Here is a 15,779-nt window from a genome sequence, read left to right as displayed (position 1 = left end):
TACAACAATTATTTGAACACTTAGCACACCCAATGCTCTCTGAATCACCTTTTTAAAAATTTTATTTTACCCTTCCTGTCATTTTGTTATTAGCATTGAAATCCGACTGTTTATTTAGAACTTATACAACAGTGTGTGTTTCCACTGTATTGCATTTGCAAAAGTGGAGAACAGCCATCTCCCCTTTTTGCAAATAATTGATACTCCATATTGGATTCTCAAAGACTTCAATATGGTGAACCTATCAAACTAAGATATCCTATTTATCCTTATGATTGTGGCCTCAGTTCCCCAGCCACTTATCCATGTTAGATGAAACTTATCACACTTTCAGTTATGTAAGTATTCAGCATTTCTTCAATATGTGTTGCTGAGGGCCCGGTGCAGTGGCGCAAGTGGTTAAGGTCCTCCCTCACCTTGCACGTCCGGATCCCATATGGGCGCCGGTTCTAATCCTGTCAGCCCCTCTTCCCATCCAGCTCCCTGCCTGTGGCCTGGGAAAGCAGTCAAGGACGGCCCAAAGCTTTGGGACCCTGCACCCACGTGGGAGACCCGGAAGAGGCTCCTGGCTTCGGATCGGCATAGCATCAACCCTTGCACTCACTTGGGGAGTGAGACATCGGACGGAAGATCTTCCTCTCTGTCTCTCCTCTGTGTATATCCGCCTTTCCAATGAAAAAAAATAATAAAAAAATAAATCTTTTAAAAAAATATATGTGTTGTTGAGACCATCTGAGCTCATAGCTGATTCAGTAACCAGTTCCATGTCATGTCATCACACCCACTACTTATCCTGCCATGGTGAAAATGCGGAGGAGAAAAAGTATTCGTGTGTCTGGGAAGCATATACACTTGGACATTTTTTTATATTCTGATTCTGTAACATTTTTTGAGCTATTTTTTTTTTACAGAAAAAAAGTGATAAGGTATAGGAGGACATTGTGACCTCAGAAGGTCAGTGAGCACAGGATTACAGTTGATTGGACAATATTTGCATGAGAACAACCAAATGGATACCTTTTGTATAACTGATTGGATATCATTTGTATGAGAACAGCTGAGTGGACAGCATGTGAATGAGAACACTTGGTGGAATATACAAAACAAAAGGAGTTCCAAACAAAAGTATAGAAACAATGATGGGTTTTGTTGATGAGCTCAATGCTTCCTCCCTTATCCCATAGGACCCTCAGTGTATAAAGTCTGATGCCACTAATAAACTTCGGCTTTTGGCCATCAGAGCCCACACGTGTTACGGGCACCAAGTCCATCGCTGTGGGACAGCGACAATAAAGCAATCAGGAGGCCAAGAGGTTTACTGTTGTTGCTTAAAGTCATCTGACTTTTGCTGGCCAATAGACCTACGTGGTCAAGTAAATTTACAGGAACAATCATTGTTTTTCAAAGCCAATAATTTGTTTTTCTGTATGAAACTGCCAATATCATGAATAGAAAGGGAGAACCATAAAGGAACAGGAATGTGATGCTCACTTGTGTTTGTGTTAACCTAAAGAAGCAGAAAATTCTTATTTTATGATACAACTCCATAGGCTCTGGGCTCTCCCTCACCCTCCTCCCCAGGTTCCCTGCCCCTGACTGAATCTTCTCTAAATGTATAAGTCTACTGCCACGAGCTAGTTAGAAAGTAGAAACACTAGTTTTTCTCTTTCTCCATTACAACACACTTAATATCCCCATGAACGATGCAATATGCCATCAGCTCCTAAGAAACTGCAAACGCTTTACTCTTCAATTTGTTCAAATTTAGATTCCAGAGCCAAAAAAAAATGTAAATTTGAGTTCCATGATATCCTGCCGGATGAATTAATGCATTAACTACGCAGGTAGGCCAAAAACCCTGCCATTAGAATTTGGCAGAACCCGTCCACTGTAGCGATGGAGGCCCCACTGCGCTCCTACAGCTTAGCCTGTCAATACCAAGAATTGGGAATTAGCCATCACTTCTGCATCCTTCAGCCCCACACCAGTCCCTGGCTCCGCCCCCTTGGGGCCCGCCCCTCCCCGGCTCCGCCCCTCCGTCCGCTTTTCCAATCCTAAGCGCCGGAGTGCCCTCACGCCTCCCTCCGTTCAGCCAATCACGAAGTACGTTTTCGAGTGAGCCACTCCTTCCCTGCCAATGCCGCAGCTCTTTTCTGTCCAGGTCCCGCCCTTCCAGGAACCGGGGCCAGAAGATGGCGGCGGCCGCTGAGTTGACGCTGCTGGAAAAATCCTTGGGCCTGAGTAAAGGGAATAAGTACGGCGCTCAGGGCGAGCGGCAGGTGAGGAGCACGGGGGCCGGCGACAGCGAAGGCTGCCGAGACGGGGCCCAGCCCGGCTGGCTGCGGGGAGGATGCGGCTCCGGAGCGCCCCACGTGTGTGCACCGCGGGGCCGGGAAGGAAGGGCCGGGCTGAGGCGTGTGCCTCCTCCGGAGCCCTGAGCTCGGCCGACCCGGAGGGCCAACGGCTCTGAGGTTGGGTGACCGCTGCTCGGTGCGCCAGGGTCCTGGTGGCTCAGGGGAGTGGGGGAGTCGGGGTTCCGTCATCGGTGACCGCTGGTCCGTAACTCCAGGAGCGCAGTGGTGCTAGCCCGGGAGATGGGGGGCCTGGGGTGCGGGAATCGGTGACCGCTGGTCGGTCCTGGTCGCTTAGGGCCAGGGTGCAAGGCAGGCTTAAGGGAGGCTCTATGCCGTGCCCTAATCCGGGGGACAGCCGAAAGGTGGCGGGGTGGGAGTGGAGAGACCGGGTGAGCTCCCTGATGGGCTGGGCCGCCTAGAGGAGTGGACACTGGAGGCAGGCACCTTCCTGATGCCCATTTGGGTTTATATTTTTAGGAAACCTTGCCACAGGCCTGAATCTTCTATGATAGAAGAGGGTACCTGGTAGGAGAAACCCCTCATCAGCAGTTCCTTCAAATCATTCCTTTCCCCAGCCCCACCTACCAGGGAAGAGTGTGGGGGAGGAAGTGGATTCTGGCTTGTTGAAATAAGTCCAAATACTGCCCCCTCCAAAAATGCTGATGTGTAAGGGATGGAACATATTGGTGATGCATAAATTATGCCAGGGTGGCGAGTCGGGCACAGCTGGTCGACCCCTGAAGGGTAAGCCCAAGATTACAGCTGGAGATTCTGAGGCTTTTGGAGTTCAGAATGAGATTTTTTATAATTTTGTTGTTGTTGTTGTTGAAACATTGTAGCCGCAGGCAGTTATTGAAAGTTTGGCCTTCTGGGATAAAATGTAGCTGCTGGGAGAAAGACAGCAAGAGGCACTCTCTCTGACACAGTGGTAATAATTAAAATTCTTTTTTTTTTTTAAAGATTTATTTTTATTATTTTTTCATTGGAAAGGCAGATATACAGAGAGGAAGATCTTCCGTCCGATGATTCACTCCCCAAGTGAGCGCGACGGGCCGATGCTATGCCGATCCGAAGCCAGGAGCCTCTTCCGGGTCTCCCACGCGCGTGCAGGGTCCCAAAGCTTTGGGCCATCCTTGACTGCTTTCCCAGGCCACAGGCAGGGAGCTGGAAGGGAAGCGGGACTGCCGGGATTAGAACCGGTGCCCATATGGGATCCGGGGCGTACAAGGCGAGGACCTTAACCACTTGCGCCACCGTGCCGGGCCCAATTAAAATTATTTTTCTGTCCGAGCATTTTTAAGGGGGTGTTCTTGGTGATCCGAAGACAGGGGCGAGATTCAGGACTCTACCTAGGACCAGGAGGTGGAACATGGCAGGACGCACCCCCGAACCTGCGTCCGTCTGTAAAATGTCCCGTGACTCCTCACGGCAGGCCGACCGCAAAGTGGCAGTCAGAGCAGGCCATCTTTCGTGGCTAAAGAGTCTTATCATTATTATTATTATTATTTTAGCCTATACCATTTTTTGTATGGTTCGCCTTCCCATCGTGCAATATTTGTTATGAAATTGTACATTAATGCGTCTGCTGTCCGACTTGATCAGTGCCGAGGGTAAAATCCAAGTGTAGCCGAACAGACAGTTGAGGGCCGAGGTGACGACTCCGGGCTTAGCGGTCAGGGTGGTCTTTGCTCTGGAAGTGTCCCTGAGGGACATGTCCTTCTTTTTAAGGTTCCGGTGCTTCAGACAAACAATGGCCCTAGTCTGACAGGACTGACCACCATAGCAGCCCATCTGGTCAAGCAAGCCAACAAAGAGTACTTGCTGGGGAGCACGGCGGAGGAGAGAGCCATCGTCCAGCAGTGGCTGGAGTACAGGGTCACGCAGGTGGACGGGCACTCCGGTAAAGAAGACGTCCGCGCGCTGCTGAAGGTAGGACGCTGTACCAGGCCACAGCCCCCGGGATGGTGACCCCAGGAGGCGACCTGCCGCCTGATGTCACGGCACCCTGGTGTCATGGACCTTTCCTTTTTTAACCTGTTCGCTTGTGCCTTGAGGGACATTGCATCTGTTACTACTTCTGCGTCCTTGCACATCTCAGTTCCCTGTCCCTGCCTGAGCCCTCTGCTGCCCCAGAGCTTCCTGTGCCCCGTGGTTGACTTCTAAAGGAACAGCCTGGCAGCTCCTCCCTCTGACTCGGCATTCCTGCTTTCCCAGAGGCAAGAGCAGCCTGGGCACTTGTGAGGGTGATTCTGCGAGGAAGCCCCTCGCTGCTCTCCAGAGACTCAGTTCCAAAGGTGACAGTGCAGAATAAAAGCATCTATTGACTATGACAAACCAGCTTCATGAAAATTTCATGAAAGCTTAACAATTTAGAGCGAACTCAGATCATCCACTTGTACATCATTGTTTTTTAACTTCTTTAGCCTTTTTAAAATGGTTATATAGTCACTTCCATTACTTGATTGGGAGGGAGAGATTGAGCGGATCTTTAGCCAACTGATTCATTCCCCAAATGCCCACAGCAGTCAGGTCTGAGACAGGCCAAAGCCAGGAAGCCCAGACTCCACCCAGGGCTCCCACACAGGTGGCCAGAGCCTAAGCACTTGAGCAATCTTCCATTGGCCAGGAAGCTGTACTGGAAGTAGCATCCCTGGGACTTGAACCCTGCACTCTAATGTGGGATGCAGGTATTCCATGCAGCTGCTTAACCCACTGCACTGTTGTATAGCAGCAATGTACATTGTGCAACAAAGTTTTTATCATTTTGAGAAAAGTGGTTTTTTTTAAAACATTCCTTTTTCTGTAAGATTTAATTATTTTTGTTGGTAAGGCAGATTTTATAGAAAGAAAGGTCTTCTGCCGACTGGTTCACTCCCCAAGTGGCCGCGATATCTGAAGCTGAGCTGATCCAAAGCCAGGAGCTAGAAGCTTCTTCAAGGGTTCCCAAGTGGGTACAGGGTCACAAGAATTTGGGCCATCCTCTGCTGCTTTCCCAGGCCACAAGCAGGCAGCTGGATGGGATGTGGAGGAGTTGGGACACAAACCGGTGCCTGTATGGGTTCCCAGCACTTGCTAGGGGAGGATTAGCTTGTTGAGCCACTACATTAGCCCCTCTTGTTGCTAGATGCCATTAGGAGGTTGGGTATGGAGTGAAGCTCGGGCCTCTGCCCTTGTAGGTCTGTCATGATCAACTGGTCGTGCCTTGCGTGCAGCTGGTCCCTTTCGAGGGTCCTGCCGTGCTCCTCGCACCACCCCACCCCCATCTCCAGAGGAAGGCGTGTCCTCCCATGAAGTGAAGGTGAGCCTTCAGGAGAGTAAAAAGTGTCTTCGGCTTTTCTAGGGTGTGGATCAAATAAAGCACTCAGCCTGAGAAAAGGAGGGGGGTTTTAGTGAATTGACCTAACAGGTTCCAAAGTCCTGTTAGTAGGTTTGGTCGGTAGAGCATACGAGCAACTCCTGCAGAGCTCTGCTAAGGCTGCGCAAGTACTGAACTGGGAGTGTGGCGGCTCCTGGTGGTGAGATGTGGAGCAAGTGCGCCTGCGTGCCCTAGACCGTCCTTCACCTTGGTGCTGGGTGCCCTGGGAACTAGGTGCCCTGGGCCATCCTTCACCTTGGTGCTGGGTGCCCTGGGTTGTCCTCCGGGGAACTAGGTGCCCTGGGCCATCCTTCACCTTGGTGCTGGGTGCCCTGGGTTGTCCTCCGGGGAACTAGGTGCCCTGGGCCATCCTTCACCTTGGTGCTAGGTGCCCTGGGCCATCCTTCACCTTGGTGCTGGGTGCCCTGGGAACTAGGTGCCCTGGGCTGTCCTTCACCTTGGTGCTGGGTGCCCTGGGTCATCCTTCCCCTGGGAACTAGGTGCCCTGGGCCATCCTTCACCTTGGCGCTGGGTGCCCTGGGCTGTCTTTCCCCTGGGGACTAGATGCTCTGGGCTGCCCCCTTGGGCCTGCACCTGCAGCCAGTGAGGTACAGTCCTGTGGGTAGGGGCTCTGGGCACTCTGTCTGCCCTAACAGAATGCCCACTAGTTCAGAACAACAGGCTGTGCCCATGTGCTTCAGGGCCAGACAAGCAGCAGGCTTGCTCCTGTTCCATGTCACTCTTAAGATGGCAATGTTTTTATTTGAGGAACAGTAAGCAATTATGCCGACTTAGGAAATAGGAATAAGCTAATGGAAGCCAACTAAAACAGCCATAGCCCTGCACTGAGGGATTTTTTTTTAAAGATTTATTTTTATTATTTTTTTATTGGAAAGGCGGATATACAGAGAGGAGAGACAGAGAGGAAGATCTTCCGTCCGATGATTCACTCCCCAAGTGAGCGCAACGGGCCGATACTATGCCGATCCGAAGCCAGGAGCCTCTTCCGGGTCTCCCACGCGGGTGCAGGGTCCCAAAGCTTTGGGCTGTCCTCGACTGCTTTCCCAGGCCACAGGCAGGGAGCTGGAAGGGAAGCGGGGCTGCCGGGATAGAACTGGCACCCATATGGGATCCCGGGCGTGCAAGGCGAGGACCTTAACCACTGCACCACCATGCCGGGCCCGCGCTGAGGGATTTTATTAGACCTGTTTCTACGTTCTTCCTGTTTTCCTTCTCAGGTGTTGTTTCAGTGGGCACCTGCTGCCCGCTGTGAAGGGAGCTGTCCACGTATGTCGTGGAGATCTGTTCCTTTCAGTAAACACTCGTGCGTACGCACCCTTTGCAGGTGCTCCTCGGTTGGTGCTAGGCGTTGGAACACATTCCATCGCTGTGTGTTTCTTAGGCTAAAGTGCGCTGAGGCCGTAGCTATGCGAAGATGGCTCCTTCCGTGAACTGCCACAGCTTCACTGTGACTTTAGGGAATTCTTATTTGGCAAAATGCCATGTTGGTGCACAAAGTGTCATTTGAAAGTGTCCGTGCCTCGTAAGTGAGGAAGGAGGTGATTTCAGAATGTAGGCAGTACTGAACACTGCTTTGTGTTGAATCTCAGATCGAGCTTCTGCTGTTTTTCTATTTAATTAGAACATTTACTACATAGTTGAGGATAAAAAAAAGAACAGGTGGAAATCCATTTAAAAAACTGGAACAATTTAACAAATTTGGCAGTGGCAACAGAAAAACTGAGTTATAAAATTTTGCACAAAATAAACTTAATCATTTAATTCCTTTTGTTATTCATATGCCAGAATATACACACTCTCCTCATTTGTGTTCATATTCTGTCATGTCCTCATTTGTACTTCATTTGGATATTGCTGTTTTTGAGTAGAAGCGTGTGCAACTCGAGGTTTGGTATTTCATTAAGCAAACACTTCCTGATTCTGGGTATTGCTGTGCTCTGTGTTTGGGTTCCCTTCAGGTCCCACATGTATGTGGGTGTGGGATACGCAGGCTCCAGGGATACTGGAGACAGAGCCTGCATGAGTAACTTAGCCTCCACTTCCCTGCCTGGAAGCAAGCAGTCAGCCTGGATCTGCTGGAGCCTTGCTCAGGGACTGGCCAGCTGCACAACTGTGAGAGACGAATCTGCTGTTTGTGACCCATGTGCATGGTCCATGGCATTCGCGTGCACAAGGACAGGTGTGATTTAAGAACCCAAACAGAGGGCCTGGCGCAGTAACCTAGAGGCTAATGTCCTCTCCTTGAACGTGCCAGGATCCCATATGGGCGCTGATGCTAATCCCAGCGGCCCCACTCCCCATCCAGCTCCCTGTTTGTGGCCTGGGAAGGCAGTCGAGGATGGCCCAAAGCCTTGGGATCCTGCACCTGTGTGGAAGATCCAGATGAGGCTCTGGGTTCCTGGCTTCAGATTGGCTCAGCTCCAGCCGTTGCAACTGTTTGGGGAGTGAATCATCGGACAGAAGATCTTTCTGTCTCTCCTCCTCTCTGTATATCTCACTTTGCAATAAAAATAAAATAAATCTTAAAAAAAAAAAAAAAACAAAACCAGAACAGAAAGGTGCTGCCCTTGGAGGAGCTCTAAAGCTGGCACGAATTCCTCTTAATTTACAGGCCAAGTTTTGAGGAAGTCCAAAGTATTTGTACAATATTTTTTACTCTTTTTTCCGATTTAGTTATTTATTTGAATGAGTTACAGAGGCATAAGGAGACACAAACACACGAAGAGCAGTGTCACTCCCCAGGGGCTGCAGTGAGCAGAGCTGGGCTGCTTGGACGCCAGGAGCTTCTCCCTGGCCTCCCGTGCGGGTGCAGGGACCCAGGGTCTTGGGCAGTCTTCCACCGATTTCCCAGGCACAGTGCCCAGGAGCTGGATAGGAAGTGGGGCAGCTCAGGCTTGAACCGGCACCAATCCAGGCTGCTGGCATCACAGGGGAGTCCTTGCCCCTGCACCACCGCCTGCCCTGAGAGGGAGAGGAACCTTGTACCTGGCGATTCACATACAATTTCAGTCTTTCCCTTCAAGCCAGAAGTACCCGTGGGCCATTTAGAAAGCTCTACCCACTGCTAGGTGTGTTTTGTTTTTATGATTTTGAATGAATTCCTTTTTGTAAACACTTTAAGCAACACAGCCTTTTAGAACTCAGCTGTCATTAAGTGGAGAGAGAATGGCAACTTTCGGTACTTGTAGATGCTTGTTTGAAGGTAGAGTCTGAGGTGTCCTGAGAACTGCTCATCTCCATGCAGATACTGCAAGTTTCCTCAGAGAATATGCATGAGATGCTGATGTTGCTGATCATTAGGGAAATGCAAACCAGACTGAGTTCTCTCCCCATCTTCTGGGGCGGCCACTGTCAAAATAAAATAAAATAGCAAATGTTGATGAGGATGGAGAGAACTGTAGCCATTGTGCATTATTGCTGTAGACACAGGATGGCAGTTTCTTAAGAAATTAATAGAGTTTGCATGTAATCCAGCTGTTTCACTTCTCGGTATTCCCCCAGAATTCAAAGCGTGACCTAGAAGAGATGGTTGTGTACTCGTGTTTGTAACAGTATCGGTCACAGTGGCCACCAGGTGACTTCACCCAAGTTTCTGTCGGTAAATGAATCCTCAGACAAAGCATGCTCTAAGCCGGGGTGGGAGCCAGCATCGTGCCGCTGTGCGTGCCCCGACTGCTCCCCTGCCTTGCAGTTCCTGCTCACGGCCCGAGTGAGAGATCCAGACAGAGCCTGCCACCCATGGCTTCAGCCTGGCTCAGCCCTGGCACCGCAGCCGCCCGCCAAGTGGACCAGCCAAAAGATAATCTTTGTTTCCTCCTCTAGAACTCTTTCAAATAAATAAATCTTAAAAATAAAAAAAGCTACAGTGGGATGTAATTTCGCCTTGTTGACACACACCCCAACATGGACAGCTGTTTATAGGATTGTGTGTGAAATGAGCCAGTCGGAAAAGTGCCCGTGTTTGAGGATTCTACTCCTGTGAGGTGGCGAGAATGGCTGGTACCCAGACCTGGCGTGAAGCCAAAGTGCAGAGTTGCTTAATGGGCATATGCAAATGAGTAAACATTAAAAAATTAAAATATTCACACTGGTAAATTTTGCTATCCATGTCATATATAATATATGTTTGTGCCCCAACTAAAAGTTATAATTACAGAGTTATAAATGGACACATATTACAACTGCACCAAGCCATTAGCAGAATTCTCACAAGAGAGGAGACAGAAGCCATTATGGGTTTTTGACGAGAAATCACTGAATCTTATCTGAGCATAATTTACAAAATATTTCCAAAAACAAAAACGGAACACTTTGAATCCTTTTTCCTAAGGTTTGCTTGTTTCTGTGGGACTGATAATGTGATCCAGTTGTGAAGTGAGATGTTTGGCAGCTGATGTGAATGAGTGCCGCTGACGTCAGTACTCGTAGCTCTGATGCGGGATGGGTTTGGCGTCTGGATTCTCAGTTGCTGTTTGGTTTTCCTAGGACCTTAATTTGTACCTGGAGGACAAGGTCTACCTGGCAGGCTTCACCTTCACCCTGGCAGACATCCTGCTCTACTACGGGCTCCACCGCTTCATCGTGAGTAGCCCCGTGTACTCACGGGCCTTCTTCTGTATTGTTCAGGATGACGTTGTAAAAATTGTCTTCAATTTAGAACAAAACTTGCCTTTTCAGTTTACCAAAAGAAAATAGAAGAAATTAACTTTATAGAAGGTATCCATGCAAAACCCCCTTCCAGCTGTGGCTTTCTGCTGCCTCCCATGCCTGTTCCACAGTTGGCTTCTGTTCTGGTTCTCCTGGTACCCCTCCCTGCCGAGTGCCTGTTGGCATGAGCGGCACTCAGCAGGCATGAGAGTGGCGTCTTCAGTCATATATGCTCCGGTCTGATTAAGTCAGGGGAGCTGAAAGCTTGGAATCTTTGCAGCTGAAATAACATTGACCGTGTCAGCCTCTTTTTATCCCATCCTAGGTTCAGTATATTTTGTTGATTTTTAAATTTAGAACGATGATGTGGCACAGCTTATCTTGCTTCAGGATGAAAGAAGCCTCTGAGGCAGAGCATCGGCTGTGAAGGAGCCAAAGCACAGCTGTCTCTCCTGGCAGCCGGCTGGCCTGGGGGACCACGGCGTGCCTTGGCGTGGCCATGCTGCCCCAGCTCAGCTGCCTTGCAGAGGACTGTGGGAACGGTTTGTGTTGAACACAGGCACAGATCTGTTGATAGTTTTCAACCAGATTTAAGTGAAGCATGATGTTTGGCTGTCGTTTGACTTTTTCTAAGTCAAGTGTGAGAAGAGACATCAGGTGTGACCGGCAGCAGGCTGGGGGATGAAACTGGGACCCGTGGGGTCCGTCCAGGAGAGCGTGATGATGGTGAGATGGAACCTGACAAGCCAGGCCTACATTTACACTTTCCCAGCTCCCATTCTGAGCAGCCGAGAGATAAGGAGAGGAAGCCCCAGACAGGGAGGGAACTTTGTGGAACTCCTGCTAGCAGGGTATATCGGGTGTCACCCACCATACGAGGAGGCCAAGTTCCTCAGCTAGGTGGCATTCAACTTTCAAGAGAAAGTTACAAGGACTTCATTCAACCCTCCTGCCTGTTAAAATGGGTAGCAACAAGCAACGAGGAGCGGCCCCTTACTCCACACCAGAGCTGAGCAGAACAGCAGTCCATGGAAACGTGCAGCTCGGGTTATTTTGTTAGGGGGAAAAAAAAATGAAGTCTGTATGTATGAGATGTGTTCAAACAGTTCCTAAAATGAATATTATGAAAAAAAAAATGCTAGGCATAGATTTCTAAAACTTTACACCAAGATACAAGTTGAGTACCCTGTTAACCTGAGCTGTTGGTAAGGCTGTAAGCACGGCGTTCATGTGCTGACGATGCCCGTAGGCCGATCCTGGCATGGAAAATATGCCTTGCTATGTAAACAAATCTTTGGGCCTGAACATCCTAGGCTGATGTGGCTTTTGCTGTTAAAAACTTGTAACTTCCTTGAAAACACGTACGATTTTGAACTAAACATGAAAGCTCTGAACGAGTGGCTTTTCCAAGGGGCTGAAAAAATCCGATTCCTGCTGGAACGTGCTGGCTTTTTTAAACTGCAGGGGAGGGGCCACAGTCGAGGTTGCGTCCCATCTCCTACTGAAGCGCCGGCAACCGCTGGGCTCTGCAATGTCGGGGTTGTGTGTGTTTTTCATCTCTAGGTTGACCTGACAGTTCAAGAAAAGGAGAAGTACCTGAACGTGTCTCGCTGGTTCTGCCACATCCAGCATTACCCGGGCATCCGGCAGCACCTGTCCACGGTCGTCTTCATCAAGAACAGACTCTACGCGAATGCCCACTAGAGCTGCCCACGCTGCCCCGAGGAGCCGTTGTGTGGCCAGGAGGGCAGGCCCACGGGCCTCACGGGGACTACTGTTGCCGCCGTCCTTTGCCGAGCTGAGAGATGGTTTAAAGCATAAACTGGCGTCTTACATGTTTTTTTAGTTTGACATGTTACATTTTGTTAATGTACAAACTTAACTTCTGTCAATGTTGAGATCAAGTTATAAACCACCCTGTTTTTAATAGCTGAAAATTATTTTAATAAAAGTTACAAATCAGCGGCTTAACCTGAAAAGAAACAGATGGTCCTTACAATTGGCTATTACTTACCCTGTCACGTTTGAAAGTTCATTTGGCTCTTATATGTATTTATAGTAGCTTGTTCGTTAAGATTTATGATGAATGGTGCGAAGAATACAGAAAGGGAAGAAAGATGAATTTTTATTCAGATATTTATGTGAGCAAGTAAATGTGGTTGAAAAGATCCTATCCGTGTGTTTCTTCCTGTGATGTCTTTCTTCCCCATTTTGATTGGGGTGGAATCAGCTGCGGCACTGGCAGAAACTGGCTGATGAGTGTTGTCCTTAGGAAAAGTCCCTGTCCCCGACAAGTTCCAGACTGGAAGGTGACGGCGCAGAGAACAACCGCTGCTCCTCCCGCCTGCCCGAGCACGCCGTCGGGGTTTGAGGAGCCAGAGCCGAGAAGCGTGGAGCATAGGAGTACCTGCCTGGTGCTGATGCGAGTTGGACCCACGTTCGAGCCCCCGGATGGATAAGGCATCGCTGAGAAGGTACACAGCACTTACAGCCGAGCAGTGGACCATCTTGCTTCCCCTGAAAAACGGAGGGAACTGTCAACTCAGAGCACTGAGGGAGAAAGCACGTGTGGGGGAATCCCAGTGCAGCCCCCACTCTCAGAAGCCGCCAGCTGCCTGGACCTCCTTCAGGCAGGTCAGCATTGTTTGTTTACGCAGAATTGGGAAACCTTTCTTCTGCAAAGGCTGTCGGGATATTATGTCTTTGTTTTTAGTTTTATTTGAAAGGTCGGTTTTTACAGAGAGCAGAGGAAGAAAGATTTTTGATCTGCTGGTTCAGTCCCAAACGGCCACAATGGCGGGAGCTGAGCTGATCCAAAACCAAGAACCAGGAGCTTCTTCTGGGTCTCCCACATGGATGTAGGGTCTAAGGCCTTGGGTCATCCTCTACTACCTTCCCAGGCCACAAGCAGGGAGTTGGATGGGAAATGGAGTGGCTGGACCAAATCAGAGCCCATATGGGATCCTGGCACTTGTAAGAGGCGATTTGCCTTATTCACCACCACTACAGCTCCAGGGATATTTATACCATCGTTCATAAGCCAAGCAAAATTAGCAACTTAAAAATTAGCATAAATTTGGGTCCGGCGCCATGGCCTAGCAGCTAAAATTCCTCACTTTGAATGCACCAGGATCCCTAATTCCGGCTGCTTCACTTCCCATCCAGCTCCCTGCTTGTGGCCTGGGAAAGCAGTTGAGGACGGCCCAATGCTTTGGGACCCTGCACCTGCGTGGGAGACCTGGAGGATGTTCCTGGCTCTGGAATGGCACAGCACCAGCTGTTGCTCTCACTTAGGGAGTGAATCATCGGATGGGAGATCTTCCTATCTCTCCTCTCTATATATCTAACTTTGCAATAAAAATAAATTTTTAAAAAAATTAACATAATCTATTGAATTTCAAATCCTGCCGGTTGGTGGTCTTGGCAGGGACAAACCAAACAATTTTAGGGACCTTCATGGCCTGTGGGCCAGATGTCCCTCGCCTCTGATCCTTGGCATTTGCCCTTTTTGCCCATATGTGAGTGTGGCGAAGGTGCCTGTGGCCTGGTCAGGATGCCACTTGGGATTCCTGCATCCGGCATCAGAGGTGCCCCAGCTCCACCTGCTGGTCCAGTTTGCTGCTGACGCACAGCCTGGGAGGCAGTGGCTCTGGTCATTAGACCCCTGCCATGCACCTGCAAGATGTAGAGGGTTCCTCGCCACTGGCCCCAGCCTGCCTAGCCCTAACTAGGGCTGCAGGCAAGAGCTGTCACTTCAGCTTCCGCCCCACCTCTTAAACAATTAAAGGTGACTTATTTATAAACAAGATATATGTTGCAGTTCTGCAGCCTCTTCACAAAATTGGATTTCCCCCGCGCTGCCCTCAGGAGCAGATTTGCTTTTACATGCTGACCTACAAATTGTAAACGGTAACCGTCACCATCTGCATGATCAGAGGCTACACGACTTAGATGAGACTTAGGGCACGGAGTGGGGTGTGGGGGCAGGTCTCACCGGGCACCTGCCAGGCAAGCCTCTGCCCAGCTGGGTCTACTCTGAGACCAACATGGGATGTCCTGTGTCTGCAGTAAAACATCTCCCTTTGTCCGCTGTGGGGCAGGAGGAGATAAAGAACGGCAGGACCAAGAGGACGCAGCCAGTCCCACCTTCCCAGCCCGTCCGCTGCTTGAAGTGCTTCATACCTGAGAGCGGGGATGGAGCCCACCAGCTCAAAACCATGGGTCGCACACAACAGGTGCTGAATATGTACTGCTTGAGAAAAGGTGCTACTGCAGGTCTGCTTTGAGCCGAAGAAAGAGGTGTATCGGCTACTTGTACTGAGCAAAACAAAGAGATGATGAAAACAAAGATTGTGTTGGTCTCATAAGCAGGAGAACCAGGGGTTCAGCTGTGTGTTCGGAGGGGGCATCCAGCACCTGTTTCAGCTTCTGCCAACTGAACAACTGGTTTCCTAATTAAGTTCAATACGTGGACCTTTCTTGATATCAGAACTGCGTGGCCTCTAATGTCAGTTACATAAGTCATTGTGATGTCAGAACTGCATGGGCCTCTGTGACGTCAGAGCTGCACGAGCCTCTGGTGTCAGAGCTACTTGGGTCACTGTGATGTCAGCTACATGGGTCACTGTGATGCCAGAGCTGCACAGGTCACTGTGTTGTCAGAGCTACATAGGCCTCTGTGACGTCAGAGCTGTATGGGTCACTGCAATGTCAGAGCTACGTGGGACACACATCAGAGCTACATGGATCACTGTGACGTCAGAGCTACACGAGTCTCTATAATATCAGAGCTGCGTGGGCTTCTGATGTCAGCCACATGGGTCACTGTGACATCAGCTGCACAGGCCTCTGTCATGCCAGAGCTGCATCCCGTTCCCTGAAGGACATTTCTGGAAGTTGTGTTCAGCAGCAGCTGCTGCACCTCTGGCTGTGTGGGTTGGGAGAGACACCATGGACACAGTGCTACCCAAAGTAAATGCTCTGCTCTCTCAGAAAAGGAGATACCAGGGAGACATGTGGCCACAGGGTCCTTTGTGAAAGAGCGTGTGTTAGTCTGTGAATCCTTAATTTGCCAAAGAACCCTCACAAAGTCTAGGTGCTTGTATTATTTACCCATATTTTTAACCATCTTAAACATGGTTGCCCCTGTTTCACCCATATCTGCAGATAAGGTAACTGACACAGAGAATTAGGGAGCAGGTCCAAGGTCCCCCGGACCTCGGTGTTCAAGTGCTGGATCGCCCTCACGCATGGGGCTCAGCCTGAGCATGTGAACCCCCTCAGAGGGGGCCAGTGAAATTCCGCCAAGCCAGTGTGGGGAGTCGGGTCTCGCCAACCTTGGAAGGAAACAGCTATGGACACATGAGCATCCGTGAAACAGTCACACAGCTGTGACGTGCTAA

At 49.7% G+C, this 15,779-nt stretch overlaps 1 protein-coding gene across 1 annotated transcript; it reads left to right on the top strand.

Moving 5' to 3' along the window:
- The first annotated feature begins 2,171 nt into the window (after positions 1-2,171).
- Positions 2,172-12,545, top strand: EEF1E1 (eukaryotic translation elongation factor 1 epsilon 1). Its single transcript, XM_040984129.1, has 4 exons — positions 2,172-2,279; positions 4,083-4,283; positions 10,216-10,311; positions 11,941-12,545. Exons 1-4 carry the CDS (start codon positions 2,193-2,195, stop codon positions 12,079-12,081), a joined length of 525 nt encoding a protein of 174 aa, XP_040840063.1. The 5' UTR covers positions 2,172-2,192; the 3' UTR covers positions 12,082-12,545.
- Positions 12,546-15,779: the final 3,234 nt, after the last annotated feature.

This window comes from Ochotona curzoniae, unplaced genomic scaffold, assembly GCF_017591425.1.
Source record: "Ochotona curzoniae isolate NIBS_2020 unplaced genomic scaffold, NIBS_Ocur_1.0 contig_4064, whole genome shotgun sequence".
Taxonomy (NCBI): domain Eukaryota; kingdom Metazoa; phylum Chordata; class Mammalia; order Lagomorpha; family Ochotonidae; genus Ochotona; species Ochotona curzoniae.
The sequence above is the reverse complement of the archived record's forward strand: the minus strand, read 5'-3'. Positions and strand labels throughout refer to the sequence as shown.

Excerpts from the sequence above, each read along its gene's own strand:
- EEF1E1 (XM_040984129.1), top strand. The coding sequence starts at position 2,193 with ATGGCGGCGGCCGCTGAGTTGACGCTGCTGGAAAAATCCTTGGGCCTG. Across the intron at positions 2,280-4,082 it reads GCGCTCAGGGCGAGCGGCAG|GTTCCGGTGCTTCAGACAAA; the intron begins GTGAGGAGCACG and ends CTTCTTTTTAAG. Across the intron at positions 10,312-11,940 it reads ACGGGCTCCACCGCTTCATC|GTTGACCTGACAGTTCAAGA; the intron begins GTGAGTAGCCCC and ends TTTCATCTCTAG.